At 43.8% G+C, this 15,392-nt stretch overlaps 1 protein-coding gene across 1 annotated transcript; it reads right to left on the bottom strand.

Moving 5' to 3' along the window:
- Nucleotides 1-1,468: 1,468 nt before the first annotated feature.
- lyrm2 (LYR motif containing 2) lies at nt 1,469-9,809 on the bottom strand. Its single transcript, XM_041188366.1, has 3 exons — nt 9,542-9,809; nt 7,137-7,277; nt 1,469-1,561 (listed from the first exon to the last, which is right to left on the bottom strand). The coding sequence occupies exons 1-3, from the start codon at nt 9,584-9,586 to the stop codon at nt 1,484-1,486; spliced, it is 264 nt and encodes an 87-aa protein (XP_041044300.1). The 5' UTR covers nt 9,587-9,809; the 3' UTR covers nt 1,469-1,483.
- Between the last annotated feature and the right edge of the window lie 5,583 nt (nt 9,810-15,392).

Here is a 15,392-nt window from a genome sequence, read left to right on the forward strand (position 1 = left end):
AAATTGTCCCTTGCAGACCAAGATCTATATTACTAATAAATATCAAGAAAAGCAAGGGTCCCAATACTGACCCCTGGGGAACTCCACTACAAACATTCCTTAGCCTGAAAAATATCCATAAACCATTACTCGGTGTTTCTTATAACTCAGCCAATTTTGTATCCAGGTGGCTACTGTCCCTTTTATTCCATGAGCTTTTCTCACAAGTCTGTTGTGTGACACTATATCAAATGTCTTTTGAAAGTCTATGGGGAAAATTGTCCCCCTGCTGGGGAGGGAAGTGCAGGAGCAGGCGCAGGCAGGCATGCCTCCGTTTGGCGCCCATGATCGGGGGTGCGCCAATTTACATGGGTGGGCCAATTAAGTCACATGAGTTGGGACATGTTCATCCCTTTTACTGAAACCACACAGGTTAGTAAACAAAATTAAAGCATGTGGGACTTGGGGTAATATATTGGTATGGATTGAGAATTGGTTAACAGGCAGAAAACAGGGATTAGGAATAAATGGGTCATTGTCAGGATGGTAGGCTATTACTGGTGGGGTACTGAAAGGATCAGCGTTGGGGCCACAGCTGTTCATAATCTATATAAATGATTTGGATCTGAGGACCAAATGTAATATTTCCAAATTTGCTGATGACACGAAGCTAGTTGGGAATGAGTTGTGAGGAGGATGTGAGGCTTCAAGGGGCTTTGGACAGGCTACGTGAATGGGCAAGAACATGGCAGATGGAATAAAATGTGAATAAGTGTGAAGTTATCCACTTAGGTAGAAAAAAACAGAAAGGCAGAGTATCTCTTAAATGGTGAAGTGTTGATATTCAAAAGGACCTGGGTGTCCTTGTTCATGAGTCACTAGCATACAGGTGCAGCAAACAATTAGGAAGGCCTTTATTGCAAGAGTTGAGTACAGGAGTAAAGATGTCTTGCTGCCATTGCATAGAACCTTGGTAGACTGCACCTGGAGTACAATGTACAGTTTTGGTCCCTTCGTCTAAGGAAGGATATACTTGCCATGGACGGGGTACAACAGAGGTTCACCAGACTTATCCCTGGGATGGCAGGATTGTATTATGAAAAGATATTGTGGAAACTGGGCCTCTAGTCTCTGGAGTTTCAAAGAATGAGACATGATCTCATTGTCACACCCTGGAAGAATTTTGTAAGTTTCAGAGCAGATGTGAAGATGTTTCCCATGGCTGGTGAGTCTGGAACCAGAGGGCACAGTCTCAGAATAAGGGACAGGCCATTTAGGACTGAGATGAGGGATATGGGAATAGTGTGGGCAAGTGGAGTTGAGGTAGATGATCAGCCATGATCTAAATGAATGATGAAGCAGGTCCAATGGGCCGAATGGCTTACTCCTGCTCCTATGTCCCGAAAACCTTTCTTCAAGGCCAAAAACACAAGGTGCAAACAGGTCTCAGCAAAACCATGCGTGTTCTGAGAAAAGTCCAAAATCAATGCATTGTTGATTTATTTTATTTTGTTAATCGAAGCATTTTTTCTAGCTCCTTAAGTTGCATGTTTCCATGAGTGAGCATCATTCGCACTGTATCCTGTATGGGAATAAATAACAAAGATTTAGGTCATGACTTGGTTAGATTTATAGGGATTGTACCCTATTTAATTATTGTATAGAGCGCTTTTAAAATATCATTACACATACCTAGAATTCCCTTTCATGCCCCCCCCCCCCACCCCCAAACATTCTGTTTAACTGGCAGCCAATTTGTGAATAGGAAGGTCCCGTAAACAATGAGACAAAAGACCAATTAATCTGTCTTGGTGATCGCAAAGAATAAACATTGGACCAGAAAGTGGGAATTGGAGAAATAGCACAATGGTCTTTAATGTCCACATGAATAGGTAGAACTTGGTTTACTGAAAGTTGGCATCTTTTGACAATGCAGCATTCCCCTCTGTACTACACTGAGGTGTCAGACTATATTCTTGTCAAAAGCAAAATACTGCAGATCCTGGAAATCTAAAATAAACACCAAAAATGCTGGAACCGCTCAGCGGGGCTAGCAGCCTCTGTGGAGAGAGAAACAGGGTTATGGGACTAGATTTCCCCATTGGAGGCGGGAATCAGGAGTCGGGATTAATCTGACTCCCGAGTTCAGCCTCCATCTTGGGAGTCCTGTCAGGAAGGATCTGGAGAGGAACAGGCTGTGACTGGTCTGCTCAAGGTGGAGACAGGGGAGGGCCCATGCCTAAGTGGCCAGGTTAAAAGGCCCATTTCCATTCCCAGAAACATCCGACCGGTTCTTCAAATGGCATCAGCGGCTCAACCACAAAGTTAAACCTACAGATCGGTGTAAAACACCCCCCAACCCCTCATGTCCCCACCCCTCTTCTGTCAACCACTTGAATCGGCACTTGAAAAACCATTAGCCTCTGGAGAGCTTCATAAATCTCTCAAAGCCAAAAAAATCACATTTCCCAGGACAGCGTAGTAAACAGAGTAAGCAATCCAAACCAGGTAGGTGTGAATTAGAAGGGCTTCCAAATCGCGGCCGTGAAAATTCTGGAAGTTCTAAAACGTGCACTTCTAATATGGCATGTCAGCTTTTGAGCAGGAGTGTGTCGAGTTCACAGCCTGCCCCCTTTCCCACACCAGTAAAAATGGCCAGCGCCAGAAACAGAGGCGGGGTTCCCGAATTCATCGGTCAGCGCCCAATTTTTCCTGAACCTGTCTCTCTGCGATTTCATTTCGGGACTGCAAAATCCAGCCCAACGTTTCAGGTCTACGATCTTTCATCAGAACTGAGGGAAGTCAGAAATGAGCAAGTGAAAGGGGGCGGTGGTGTTGGGGAAAGAGTGGAAAGAACAAAAGGGAAGGTCTGTGATAGGGTGGAGGGCAGGGAAGATTAAATGACAAAAGGTTTCATTGTAAAAAGCCAAGGGGAGTAGGGATTCCTCAGTTGATTCACTAAGTCCAATGGCTCCCACAGCTGCCTTGACTACACTTCCTCACACTCGGTCTGTCTCTGTAAGGACTCTATTCCATTCTCCCATTTTCTCCATCTCTGTCGCACCTGTTCAGATGCTGCAACTTTCCGTACTATCGCATTCGATATGTCATCATTATTCAACCGAGCAATCCTGCCCAAACTGGCAGATGAGACCCTCAACTATATTCTTAATATTTTACACACTTCTGCTCTCACCTGTTCCCCTCGCTCACAGAACCATTCCTGTTCCCCTCACCTTTGAACCCACCAGCCTCCGTAACAACAAATCATCCTTGGCCATTTCTGCCACCTCCAGCGTGTTGTCTTCACCAACCACAAGTTACCCTCTTCTCTCCTTTCAGCATTCTGAAGGGGCCATTACTTCTGCAGCATCCTATTCACTACTCTGTCACCTCAACCTTCTCTCCCCTTTCCTATGACACTTATCCATGCAAGTGCAGGAGATGTAACACCTGCTCTTTTACCTCCTCCCTTCTCATTGACTAAGGCCCCCAAACACTCCTTCCAAGTGAAACAGTGATTTACCTAGTACTTTCAATTTAATATACCATATTCGCTGTTCAGAACATGGTTTCCCCTACACCAGGGATGCCAAACGCAGATTGGGTGACTGCTTTGTGGAACATATCTGTTCAGTCCACAAGAATGATAATGAGCTTCCTGTTGCCTGCCATTTCAATTCTCCACCATGTTCTCACTTTGACCTTTCTATCCTTGACCTGCTACAGTGCTCCAATGATACTCTTTTGGCTGAGCACTTTGCAGCCTTCAGGACTGAACACTGAGTTCAACAATTTTACATCATAGCCTCAGCCCCCCATTTTGTTTCATGTTTTTTGCTGGTTTAGTTTCTTCTTGCTTCTTTTCAAATCCATTTATTTTGCACTTGGGCAGCTGCTATCCTGCCATTCACACCTCATCTAGACACATTTATTGTTCTTGTCCCAATACCACTCCCTTTGGCTTTTCACAACGAAACCTTCTGTCATTTAATCTCTCCTGCCATCCATCCTATCAGGGACCTTCCCTTTTGTTCTTTCTTCACTCTCCTACTTTCACTTGCTCAAAACCTATTACACATCTAACTTTTATCAGTTCTGTTAACTTAGTTTCTCTGTCCATAGATGCTGCCAGAACTGCCGAGTGTTTCCAGTATTTTCTGCTTTTATTTCAGGTTTCCAGAATCTGACACCTGAGGGTCCTGAAGAGATATACGCACCAGCGTCACACCATCTCAGCCGGGCAGGCACGAGCACAGATACCAGCACCTCGGTGAGGATAAGATCGTCGGCTAGTGTCTCGGAGCACAGTGGTGAGGGCACTTCATACTCGCTTGAGGTACAGGTAGAGACAGAGAGTGCCCATGGCGCCAGCAGTCAGAGGACTGCTGGGGACCAGGAACTTGCTCAGTTGGTAACTGATGATGTGCCTCTGGAGTCATCCCTGAGGCAGCAGACGCTGGAAGTCCAGCAGGGTTTGCAGGAGGATCTGGCAAAGATACATGAGGGAATGTGTGCCATGGTCTCCATGTTGGAGGAGTTCATGCAGAGCATCAGCAAAGCATTGACCCTCATGGCCGAGGGCAATGCTTCCTCCATGGAGGGGGTGGCGACTCCCATGGAAAGGCTCCTCCAGGAGAACAATCAGGGCTTCCTGGGGATGCGCTAGGACCTGCAAGCCCTCACAGCAGCATTGACCTCAGCTCGTCAGTGTCAGTGTGGGAGATGAATTGGGCACCCAGTATCCCAGCTGAGTGCCCATCCATCAATGGTGAGCAAGGAAGTCCGAAGCGACCTCACGTTAGCGCACAGGCTGCCTGTCGTCTCCGCGGGCTCCTCTCGGCGCATTGGATGAGGGCAGCCAGTGACCGTGGCATCCGATGAGGCTGCGGTGACTGGGGAAATGCCAGCCATGCCACTGGCCGCTCCATCCCAGGCTCCACGGGCCAGAGGATGCCCGGCAAGGTAATCAAGGTGAACAGGACAGCAGAGTGAGCAGGCTGTCTCCAATGCCAGTGCCAGCAAGGGGTGCAGCACCTGAAAATGTAAGCATAAGGCAACTCAGGCACACCATGAGCTTATCACTGGTGCTTATGTGTTGCCCCCGTATTAGTTGCTTATGAGTCGGTGTGCAGCTCAACACCTCTGAATGAACTTTCATTTCTGTTTTGTTGTATGAAATCATTAAATGTTTTAGTTCTGAACAAGGCTCAGGATGCTTCATTACTTCTCCAGGAGTACAGGAACCCATGATGTTGCAAGTGATTTGTTTATCATTGAGCTTTACTGACAAATCACATAAGTTAATGTTCCTAGCCAGGCAGATGCTGCTGTCAGGTTTCGAGTATGGAGCCTGCAGCCCTGGTATGTGTTGGAGGTCCATCTGTGGTGGGTTAACTGAAGGATCAAAGCCTCCCGGGTGTCCCTGCCTCCCTGGAGGTTGCCCGGATCAGCGTCTATCCCCTCAGAATTCTCCTGAGCATGCTCGTCCTCGGACTCACTACTGGACTCATTGTCTGCAGCCAGAGCATCTACATCATCATCATCTTCTTCCTCCACTGTGTCACCCCTTTCCAGCGCTAGATTGTGGAGAGCGCAGCATTCAACCACTATCAGTGACCCACGATCTGGGGGGTATTGCAATGTAAGCATAAGGCAAGCATCAGAGGTGCATTTTGAGAAGATCAATGGCTCTCTCCACCACAGCCCTTGTGGAGCCGTGGCTCCTATTGTACCGCTGCTCAGCTTCTGTTCTTGGATAGCGGAGAGGCGTCATAAGCCACCTTGTGAGGGGATAGCCCTCGTCACCCAGCAGCCTTCCATTCAGCCAAGCTGGAGCACTGAAGAGCCTCGGCACCTGGGAGTGTCTGAGGATGTATGCATCATGGGAGCTGCTGGGTACCTTACACAGACTTGTAGAAACAGCATCCTGTGGTCACACACTATCGGCGCATTCATGGAGTGGAAGCCCTTCCTGTTGACGAAGGCACCCGGCTCACCCGCTGGCGCCTTGTGTGCAATCAATTGCACCCTGGACACGGGGGAACCCAGCAATCGCTGGAAAGCCTCTGGCTCACTCTGTCTAGCTGGCATCATCCGAGCAGTAGTGAATGAATGTCAATGCATGCCTGAACACAGCGTCTGCCACCTGCTTGACACAAATGTGGACATCTGACTGGGAGACTCCACAAAGATCACCCACTGATCCCTGGATAGAGCCAGAGGCATAGAAGTTGAGGGCAGACGTGACCTTCAACGCCACTGGCATGGGGTGTCCACCCACACAGTTGGAGCTGATATCAGGGCTGATCATCTGACAGATGGAGGCACTGTCTCCCTTGAGAGACGGAGCCTCCTTCGGCACTGCATCTTAGACATATTGAGATAGCTGCTTCGCCACGTGTAAACCCTGGCAGCAGGAGAGTGGCGTTTTCTGCGGCCCCTTTTTGCCTTGCACTTCCCATTGGCCCTGCACCTGTTCTCTCAAAGGTGGCTCCCCTGGAGGATGAATATGGACTCCTGGCTTCCCCCACCCCCTTTCTGGCCCTTTCTTCCTCTTCAGAGGAGGTGTCTCCAGCAGACAGCACAACTCCCATTCCCAGAGTAAGGGAAGGCTGCCTGAAACCTGCTAGGCCCCAAGAATTATGTTTGCTCCAGAGTCCTGACCTGAAGCCTGCTAATCCTGTAAAAGTTGCTCTGAAGAGGTTTGAAGTTCTCCTGTTCACACAAGTAAGTAGCAGTAAGTTTCTAAAGTAAATGACTAACAAATAGCATTCGCAAGCCCACACAACCCTTTTATCCCGCCCGTGGGTGAGGTTTTTAAAAATGTGGCCTACCCGCTTGCCTATTGCGCCCATGTGACGCACTGAAAATTGCACAGGCTCTGAAAAATCGTGGTGTATTAATGGCTCAAGGGCCTTAAGTGGCCCGGTAATTAATGGCGGGCGTGCATCGGAGCTCATAGCATGCCCATCGAAATATCACGATGGTGCGCAGTGACGCATACCGACATCATCGTGCGTCATTTTATGCATCAGCGTGTCGGGCCCGCCCCCGCACGCCGACATCAAAATTCTGCCCAAGGAAACAGATCACGTTCTTTTCAAGTTACGTACACACAATGGCAACCAAAGCTTGTTCATTTACCAGTGACTTACATCATTTGTAGCATTTTTATTCTGTTTGAATTCTTGTCTTGCCCAGTTTTTAAGATACTGTTTGTCTCCTTCATTTGGAATCTGATAAATGGCTTTTAAAATCTGCCTGTATAAACTAAGGACCTTCTGTCGATGCATGAACTGCAAAATAGATAATTCATAATCAGACACCAACATTTGCAATGCTGGGCTAAAACAAAATAACATACTTATTTCTAAGAAAGCGTAATTTTCATCTTTCTGCAAAGATCTCGGAGACACATTTTTCCACTTTTTGCATCTATGTTAAGGACACAACATGGATTACGTTGCTCTGCTCTATCTCACTGTAAGATTCAAATGTAACCTCAGAACAGCAACTTCGCTGCATTGGTGAAATCACAGGCCAATGCAATTATGATAATAGACTAACCAGCATGGTTTTAAGACAAGCTTCAAAATTTAAAAGAGGCCATTTGTCCCATTAAATCAAAGAATGTTTACAGTACAGAAATAAGCCATTTAGCCTGCCATGCCCGCTCAAGGGCAACTCATCCAGTACCACACCCCCACCTTTCTCAGGTTGTCCTGAAAACTTTTTCTCTTCAGGGAACGATTCAATTCTTCTTTGAAAGACTCGAGTAAACCTGCGTCCACCACACTCCCAGGCAGCATGTTCCAGATCTTAACCACTCGCTGCATAAAAAAAGTTTTTCCTTGTGTCGCCATTGCTTCTTTTGCCAATCACCTTAATGTCCTCTGGTTCTCAATCATTTCACCAAGCAGAACGGTTTCTCCCTATCTACTCTATCCAGAACCATGATTTTTGAATACCTCTATCAAATCTCCTCTTAATCCGCTCTTCTCTGAGAATAGCCCCAGCTTCACAAATATATCCATGTGTGACGGTTCTCTGAAAAAGCTATCCACTAAGCTATCTCATTCATCATGCCTTTTTAGTTGTAACCTGCAAAAGCTTATCCACACTCAAAGTTAGGCCAGTTACCTGGTTTATGTCCTCTTGAACAGAGGTATTATGTTGACAAATCTCCAGTCAGATGATCCAAATTCCATATTTAAGGATTTTTAAAAGTTTGCAATAAAAGTCTCTGCTATTTCTTTCCTGACTTCCCATTGCATTCTAGATGACATGCAATTAGGGCTCAGTGCCTTTTACAATGTTTTTCATGAATACTTCCTTATCTATAATTATCCTAACTAATTGCTCCACTTCATCCTCTTGTGCCCTTTCATTCCCACCACCTCACACTTCTGTGAAAACTGAGGTGAAGTACTAGTTTATTAGCTCTGCCATTCCTGTAATTTATAGATTGGTAGGAACTGGATTGTGATTGCTCACTTAATCCTCATGGGGAAAGGAGAGACTTTTATCCAATCAGTCTACGCTAAATTGAAATCCAGGTATTAGAGATTAAAGGATCTTATTCTCTTTACCACCTTGTCTCCATTCTAACCTTCTTGCTTATTATCTTAAAAGTATTCACTTTAGTAGCTATAAGACTCAAAAAAAAGTGCCATGGAGGTATAAATTAAAAATCTGCATTTTTTTTTTCATTAACCAAGCATTCCTTTGTTCTTGTAGACTCCTAAAAAACCAGAAGGATGGGATTAGAAGTTTGGAATAAAAACATAGGAATTGCTCAATGAAAAAATGGTCGAAGTCTTGGCATTTCACCAACCTGGTAGCTGCATGGCAACAATGAGAATGGAATTGTTGATTTATTGTAACCATCAATTAGACTACAACAGACCCACACATAAGGTGAAGGAAATTCCCAGTGGTGAAGAGCCTAAGGAACAATAGTTTCATAGGATGTGAAGTGTATTTTCCTAATCCAAAGCTGCTTCAGGGATACAGGTTATGTAGTGTAGCACAAATTGATAAACTCCATCTGAATTAATTTACTACTTTACAAAGTGCAAAAAATATGTGTAAAAGGCAGAATACTAAATGACCATCAGTCAAAACATAAACCTGTCTGTTCTCTCCACAGATTCTAATTGTCTTATTAAATGTTACCAGCATTGTTCTGCTGGCTTTTAACTTTTGTTGAGACAAGAATAAAAAAAGACGAATTGTCAGGCTCCAGACGTGTGAACTGTACAAATACCAACAAAAGAAGCAAAATAAAAGCCCTATAGTCTCAGCAAGGATTAAACAGAAACACAAAATGCTGGGAACTCTCCGTGTTTCTGACGAAGGAGGCTGCAGCCTCTTGTGTTCTCCCGGGCGGATCTGAGCGAACGATCCCATTGTGATGTAATCAGTTGGAACGGTTCGGCCTTCTCACCACCACCCCCCTCTCCGGCGGCCTCGGCCTTCTCACCACCCCACGTACCCACCCAACCAACCAACCAACCCACCCAGCTCAACCTGCGGCCACCGAACCGTCTCCAGTTCTCACCTGTTTAAAGCTCAGGACACCTGCAGGGAACCGGCTCGTTGCCATCGTCCTCCACAGAGCCTGTCGCACAGTGATGTGCTCATAGGCAGAGACATGGTCCTCCTCCCTCCAGTGGTAGGTCTGGTTGAATGTTCCCAAAGCGAAATGCTCACAAAAATGTAGGCATCTGTAGAGAGAGAAACAGAGGTAAGCTTTTGAAAAAGGGTCGTTAGGACTCGAAACGTTAACTCTGTATCTCCCTCCACAGATACTGTCAGACCTGCTGTGTTTTTCCAGCAATTTCTGTTTTTGTTTCAGATTCCCAGCATCTGCAGTACTTTGCTTTTATACTATTTTGTTTTAAACTTTTTAGGCATTTCGTCATTCAATCTGTTTGCCATTCATCTCATAAAACATAATAGCAGCATTTTTGCACTGCTCAGAACCAGAAAATGTGTGCTGGCAGGGGTGGGCACAGTGTCGTTGAACTACTACCATCATTTGTTCTTAAACTTATTAGTGTTTTTCTTATTCATGGGTTGTGGGTTGCACTGGCTGGGTCAGCATTTATTGCACATCCCTAATTGCCCTTGAGAAGGTGGTGGTGATCTGCCCTCTTGAACCGCTGCATTCCGTGTGGTGTAGGTATGTCCGCAGTGCTATTAGGGAGGGAGTTCTAGGATTTTGACCCAGTGACAATGAAGGAACAGCGATATATTTCCAAGTCGGGATGGTATGTGGCTTGGAGGGGATCTTGCCGGTGATGGTGTTCCCATGTGTCGCCCCCCATCCTTGCCCTTCTAGATGGTAGCGGTCATGTGTTGGAAGGTGCTCTCTAAGGAGCCTTAGGGGGTTCCTGCAGTGCATTTTGTAGCTGGTCCACACCACTGCCACTGCTTGTCAGTGGTGGAGGAAATGAATGTTTGTGAGTGAGATGCCAATAAAGCAGCTGCTTGTCTTGGATGGTGTCAAACTTCTTGAGTGTTGTGGGAGCTGCATTCATCCAGGCAAGTGGGGAGTATTCCATCACACTCCTGAGTCGTGCTTTGTACATGGTGGCCAGGCTTTGAGGAGTTAGGAAGTGAATTAGTTGTCGCAGGATTCCTAATCTCTGACCTGCTCTTGCAGCCACATTATTTATATGGCTAGTCCGAGTTCAGTTTCTGGTCAATGGTAACCTCCAGGTGGTTGATAGTGGAGGATTCAGCGATGGTAATGCCATTGAATGTCAAAGTCATTTAGTTAGATTTTCCCTCGTTTGAGATGGTCATTTGCCTGGCATTTGTGTAGCACGAATGTTACTTGCCACTTCAGTCCAAGCCTGGGTATCAGAGAATCACTGAATTGCTTAGGCGCAGGAGGTCATTCAGCTCATTGTTTCTGCACAAGCTCTCCAATTAAGCATTATGACTTAGTGCTATTCTTCTGCCTATTTCCCATACCTTTGCACATTGATTATTTGAACAGAAACAATCATTGCCCTCTTGAACACCTCGATTGAACCTGCCTCCATCCACCACACTTTCAGGCAATGGATTCCAGACTCAAACCACTCGTGTGAAAAAAATATTTTCATCACATTTGCTTCTTTTGTAAATCATTTTAAATCTGTGCCTTCTTGTTCCCGATCCTTTTACAAGTGGGAACAGTTTCTTCTTATCTACTCTATCCAGCCCCCTCATGATTTTTGAACACCTCTATCAAGTCTCCTCTTAGCCTTCTCCTCTCTAAGAAGAGCAGTCCCAACCTGTCCAATCTATGTCCCTAACTGAAATTTCTCATCGCTGGAACCATTCTTGTGAACCTCTTTTGCACTCTTTCCAATGTATTTACGTCCTTCCTATAGTGCGGCACCCAAAACTGTACACAATACTCCAGCTGAGGTACAACTAGTGTCTTATATAAGGTCAGCATAATCTCCTTGCTCCTGTACTTTATGTTCCTATTAATATAGCCCAGGATACTGTATGCTTTATTAACTGCTTTATCCATCTGTCCTGCCACCTTCAATGATTTATGCACATAGACACCCAGGTCCCTCTGCTCCTGCACCCCCTTAAGAATTGTACCCCTTATTTTATATTGTCTGTCCATGTTCTTCCTACGAAAATGCATCACCTCACACCTCTCAGCATTGAACTTCATCTGCCACCTATCCACCCACTCCACCAACTTGTCTATGTCCTTTTGAAGTTCTACACTGTCCTCCTCACATTTTACAATGCTTCCAAGTTTGGTATCAACAGCAAACTTTGAAATTGTCCTTTGCACACCTAGGTCTAGATCATTAATATATATCAGGAAAATCAAGGGTCCCAATACTGATCCCTGGGGAACTCCACTACAAACCTTTTTCCAGCCTGAAAAATATCCATAAACCATTACTCGGTGTTTCTTATAACTTAGCCAATTTTGTATCCACATTGCTACTGTCCCTTTTATTCTAAGGATATTGTCCAGGTCTGGATAAGAGAGACCTTTATTGCTTTTTGTTGCACAGCTGATGAGAGGTGTTGGTCATTCAGCCAATAGGTGCAAAGTAGAAAAATAAAATCTGGGGGAAAGACTTGGACAACATTCAGTCATTTTACAAACAACAGCAAATGACCTGCTGAGTTTTTCCAGCAATTTCTGTCTCTGTGGCAAAGTGACGATGTTTTTACTGACCTCGATGATAGCTGCCCACTAGATCTGGTGATCTCTCTGCCACGAATTTCTCTTCTGACTATAATTTAATTCTGATGGCAGCTTTAGGTGATTCCGGCATCCAAAAACAGTAATGTTATCAAGCAGGCTAAGCATGCAGTCAGACTTTTTTTTTTGAAGGGTTTTACAGAATAACTATTAGCATAAAAAGTGAGAATTCATGTCAAATCAGTGATTTCTAATTAATTTCCATTTGCAATGACTTCAACAGTGAAACATGTGGAGGAGCATATTTACTTTGTGTAATGACTGCAAAGGCTGACAGTTTTGCTGTCAACTGCAAAATCCAGGTCAATATCTCGATTATACAAAGCGAAAGAGTGTCGCTGACCATGTAGTAATCTATTTGGAGGAAAAAAGCTCAGACCAGTCGAGAGAGAGTATGGATTGTGAAACATACATTTATATTCTGAACTTATTTAAAATATATATGGGTACACTTATAGCAGCTGGATTGATGTTCACATGATTTATCCACTATAAGCAGTGAATTGTAAAACCAAGTCACGCAGAATAAAAAAAACATCGCTCTAGTACCAGGCCCAAAGATCATGGCAAAAACAGACAATGCCGTCTGCAATCAAGGGCAATGAAAATGCTGTGAAAGATTAACCTAAAGACACTGATTATCCATGTTAAATTCAAACAATATTTACATTGACAATTAAAGGAGGAAACCTGGAGATCCAGAGACCAGAACGTAAAAGGGCTACATGATATTGTTCAGTGAAGATTGTAGTACAATCTTGGTCGAGGCTAGTAACCTTTTCAAAAAAAAAACTCAAATCCCAGTTATTTACTGAAAGAATGAGGCCACAAGATTCCACAATTTAAAACAAACTAAGTTTTACTATACAAAATTCAAACAATGCAAACACTATCCACCTATACACTAAAACCCAAAATCAACGTAAGTGAACCAGGAACTAACAGACAAATTGCTGTCGACTATAAACTACAAATTACATTCTAACTGGCAGTTACAACTAAGACAGATCTTACGAATTGACTTGGCAGTCCACTCAGCATTTATGTCATTAATCTAAGGCACAAAGTCCTTCAATAGCCCTTTGTTATGCAAATAGCCTTCCTCACAAAGTAGTTCAGCTCCTCTGCTAGGACGTAGCCTGATCCCTGACAGTAGCATCCAACCAGCCCGAATCCCACAGGCACAGTCTTCACCGAAAATGGCATACGTCGGCAGAACCTCCTCAATTCTGTCTATAACAGTCTGGATGGTGTAGATCTACCAATGTTATCTTCAACTAACAGAAACAGCTGCAGCAACTGTATATTTGCCTATTGTCAGCTTCTGATCAGGCCTCTGTCTTCTTCAGCCTGCCTGTACTGCACTACTGAGATCATCATCTGAGCTCTGTTGGCTGTTCAATCCTTTTATACGGTTTCAGCCCATTTCAGTCTCCCAATTTTGATTTCCAATCTTGGTTTCAATCTTAGTTTCCTTAGAAATTGAAAGGGTCAGTTTCCTTTCTCAGTTTCCCTTTCCAATTAGAGTCTGTCTCAAAAAATATAAGCTTTGAAACCACAGGTTCAATCACAATGAAGACAATAAATTCAGGGAATGTTGATCCTTCAGTAGGTTGATTGAAAAAAAAATGGTTCAGATGACAGAGGCTCCAGCCAAGAAAAGGCAGACCTCCTGTTCAATAGATCTGGGAGATGGGAATTGCTCGCCGTATGGAGAATTTTCCAATCAATGCTGATTTAAATGGTCACCTCTTCTGCCAACTGGTCATTCTGAATCTAAGGTGAACTGCAAATAATGCCTGTGCTGCTCCCAGAAGTGAAACTGACATTAACAGTAATACCAGCAACTGATTATAAACTCAGTTCCCAATCCTGGTTGTCCAATGCACAATCTGTTAATGAGCCAAAGAAAAATATTCCAATGAAGCTTGGCCTGCCAAGAAGCCAATTCTATTACTGCTCATTTGATCACTTGATTTTAATACCATCTAGGCTTTGAGAATTTGCTTCCTTTTAATTCTGTTAAATATCCCAGGACATACATGAGCAAAGAAGTTATACTAAATCTTAATGAAATACCAATTAGACCTTATCCTATTCAATTCTGTGTACCAGACTTTGGTAAGGATGCCAAAACCTTGGAGAGGATGCAGAGGTGTACTAGAATAATACCAAGGGTGAGGGATTTGTTGTGGGGAGGGACTGGAAAAGGTGGGATTATTTTCCTTAGAACAGAGAAGGTTAAGAGGAAATTTTAAGAGGTATTCAAAATTATGAAGGATTATGACCAGTAAATAAGAAACAACCATTTCCAGCGCGAAGAAGGCCAGTAATCAGAGAACTCACTAATGACAAAAGAATCAGCAGGGAGGTGAGAAATGCATATATATTTCGTGCAGCACATGAGAATGCATTCCAAATCTTGACAAAAGTTGATGGAAGCAGCTTCAATAATGTTTAAAAAGGAATTGGGTATATGCTTGAAAAGGGAAATAAATTTGCATGGTTATGGGGCAAGAATGGGGTTAATTGGTTAGATTTAAAGGAGCTAGCACAGGTGCAATGGGCTGAATGGCCACTGTGCTGTACAATTCCAAGATGATGAGTTTTGTACATCTTGTTTAGTAGCTTCATAGCCTTTTCAACACTTACTGAAACTTTTTTTTTTAAAACCTCAACATTTAATTCAGTATAAATTCCATACAACATTATCAGCTTGTTGGACTGGTCTCAATAACATGTCTGTAGGACTGTCTACAGTTAGCATATTAAATTTTGTTTAAATTGTATTCTCACACAAAAACAGAATGGACAGACAAGATAAATGATCACAAAATCATTTAGCCTCAAAAGTTTATAACCAGATGTAAACCAAATATAAAGTTGCATCACCACATCCTCTTGAATGACAATATGAAGCAAGAGATAAATTCATGACATTAATGCTCATGATATTCTACCAGCACAGTTGAGAAGTTATTTCCTATATCTCCAAATTTTATGAAACACCTCAAGTATTTCTTTTAAAATTCAACTAAGCCAGAGTGCAAAGCAGCATTTGTTCCTCCTTTAATGCTGGTGGAACATTGCAACTCAAAACTTTACCTCTTGAAAGAGAAATGCTGAATAATGATGGCATGTTTAGAAATAGTGCCATTTTAAGAATCAACACCAGGAT

Source organism: Carcharodon carcharias, chromosome 5, assembly GCF_017639515.1.
Source record: "Carcharodon carcharias isolate sCarCar2 chromosome 5, sCarCar2.pri, whole genome shotgun sequence".
NCBI lineage: Eukaryota > Metazoa > Chordata > Chondrichthyes > Lamniformes > Lamnidae > Carcharodon > Carcharodon carcharias.

Excerpts from the sequence above, each read along its gene's own strand:
- lyrm2 (XM_041188366.1), bottom strand. The coding sequence starts at position 9,586 with ATGGCAACGAGCCGGTTCCCTGCAGGTGTCCTGAGCTTTAAACAG. Across the intron at positions 7,278-9,541 it reads GTGTCCTGAGCTTTAAACAG|TTCATGCATCGACAGAAGGT; the intron begins GTGAGAACTGGA and ends TCTATTTTGCAG. Across the intron at positions 1,562-7,136 it reads ATAAAAATGCTACAAATGAT|GATACAGTGCGAATGATGCT; the intron begins GTAAGTCACTGG and ends ATTCCCATACAG.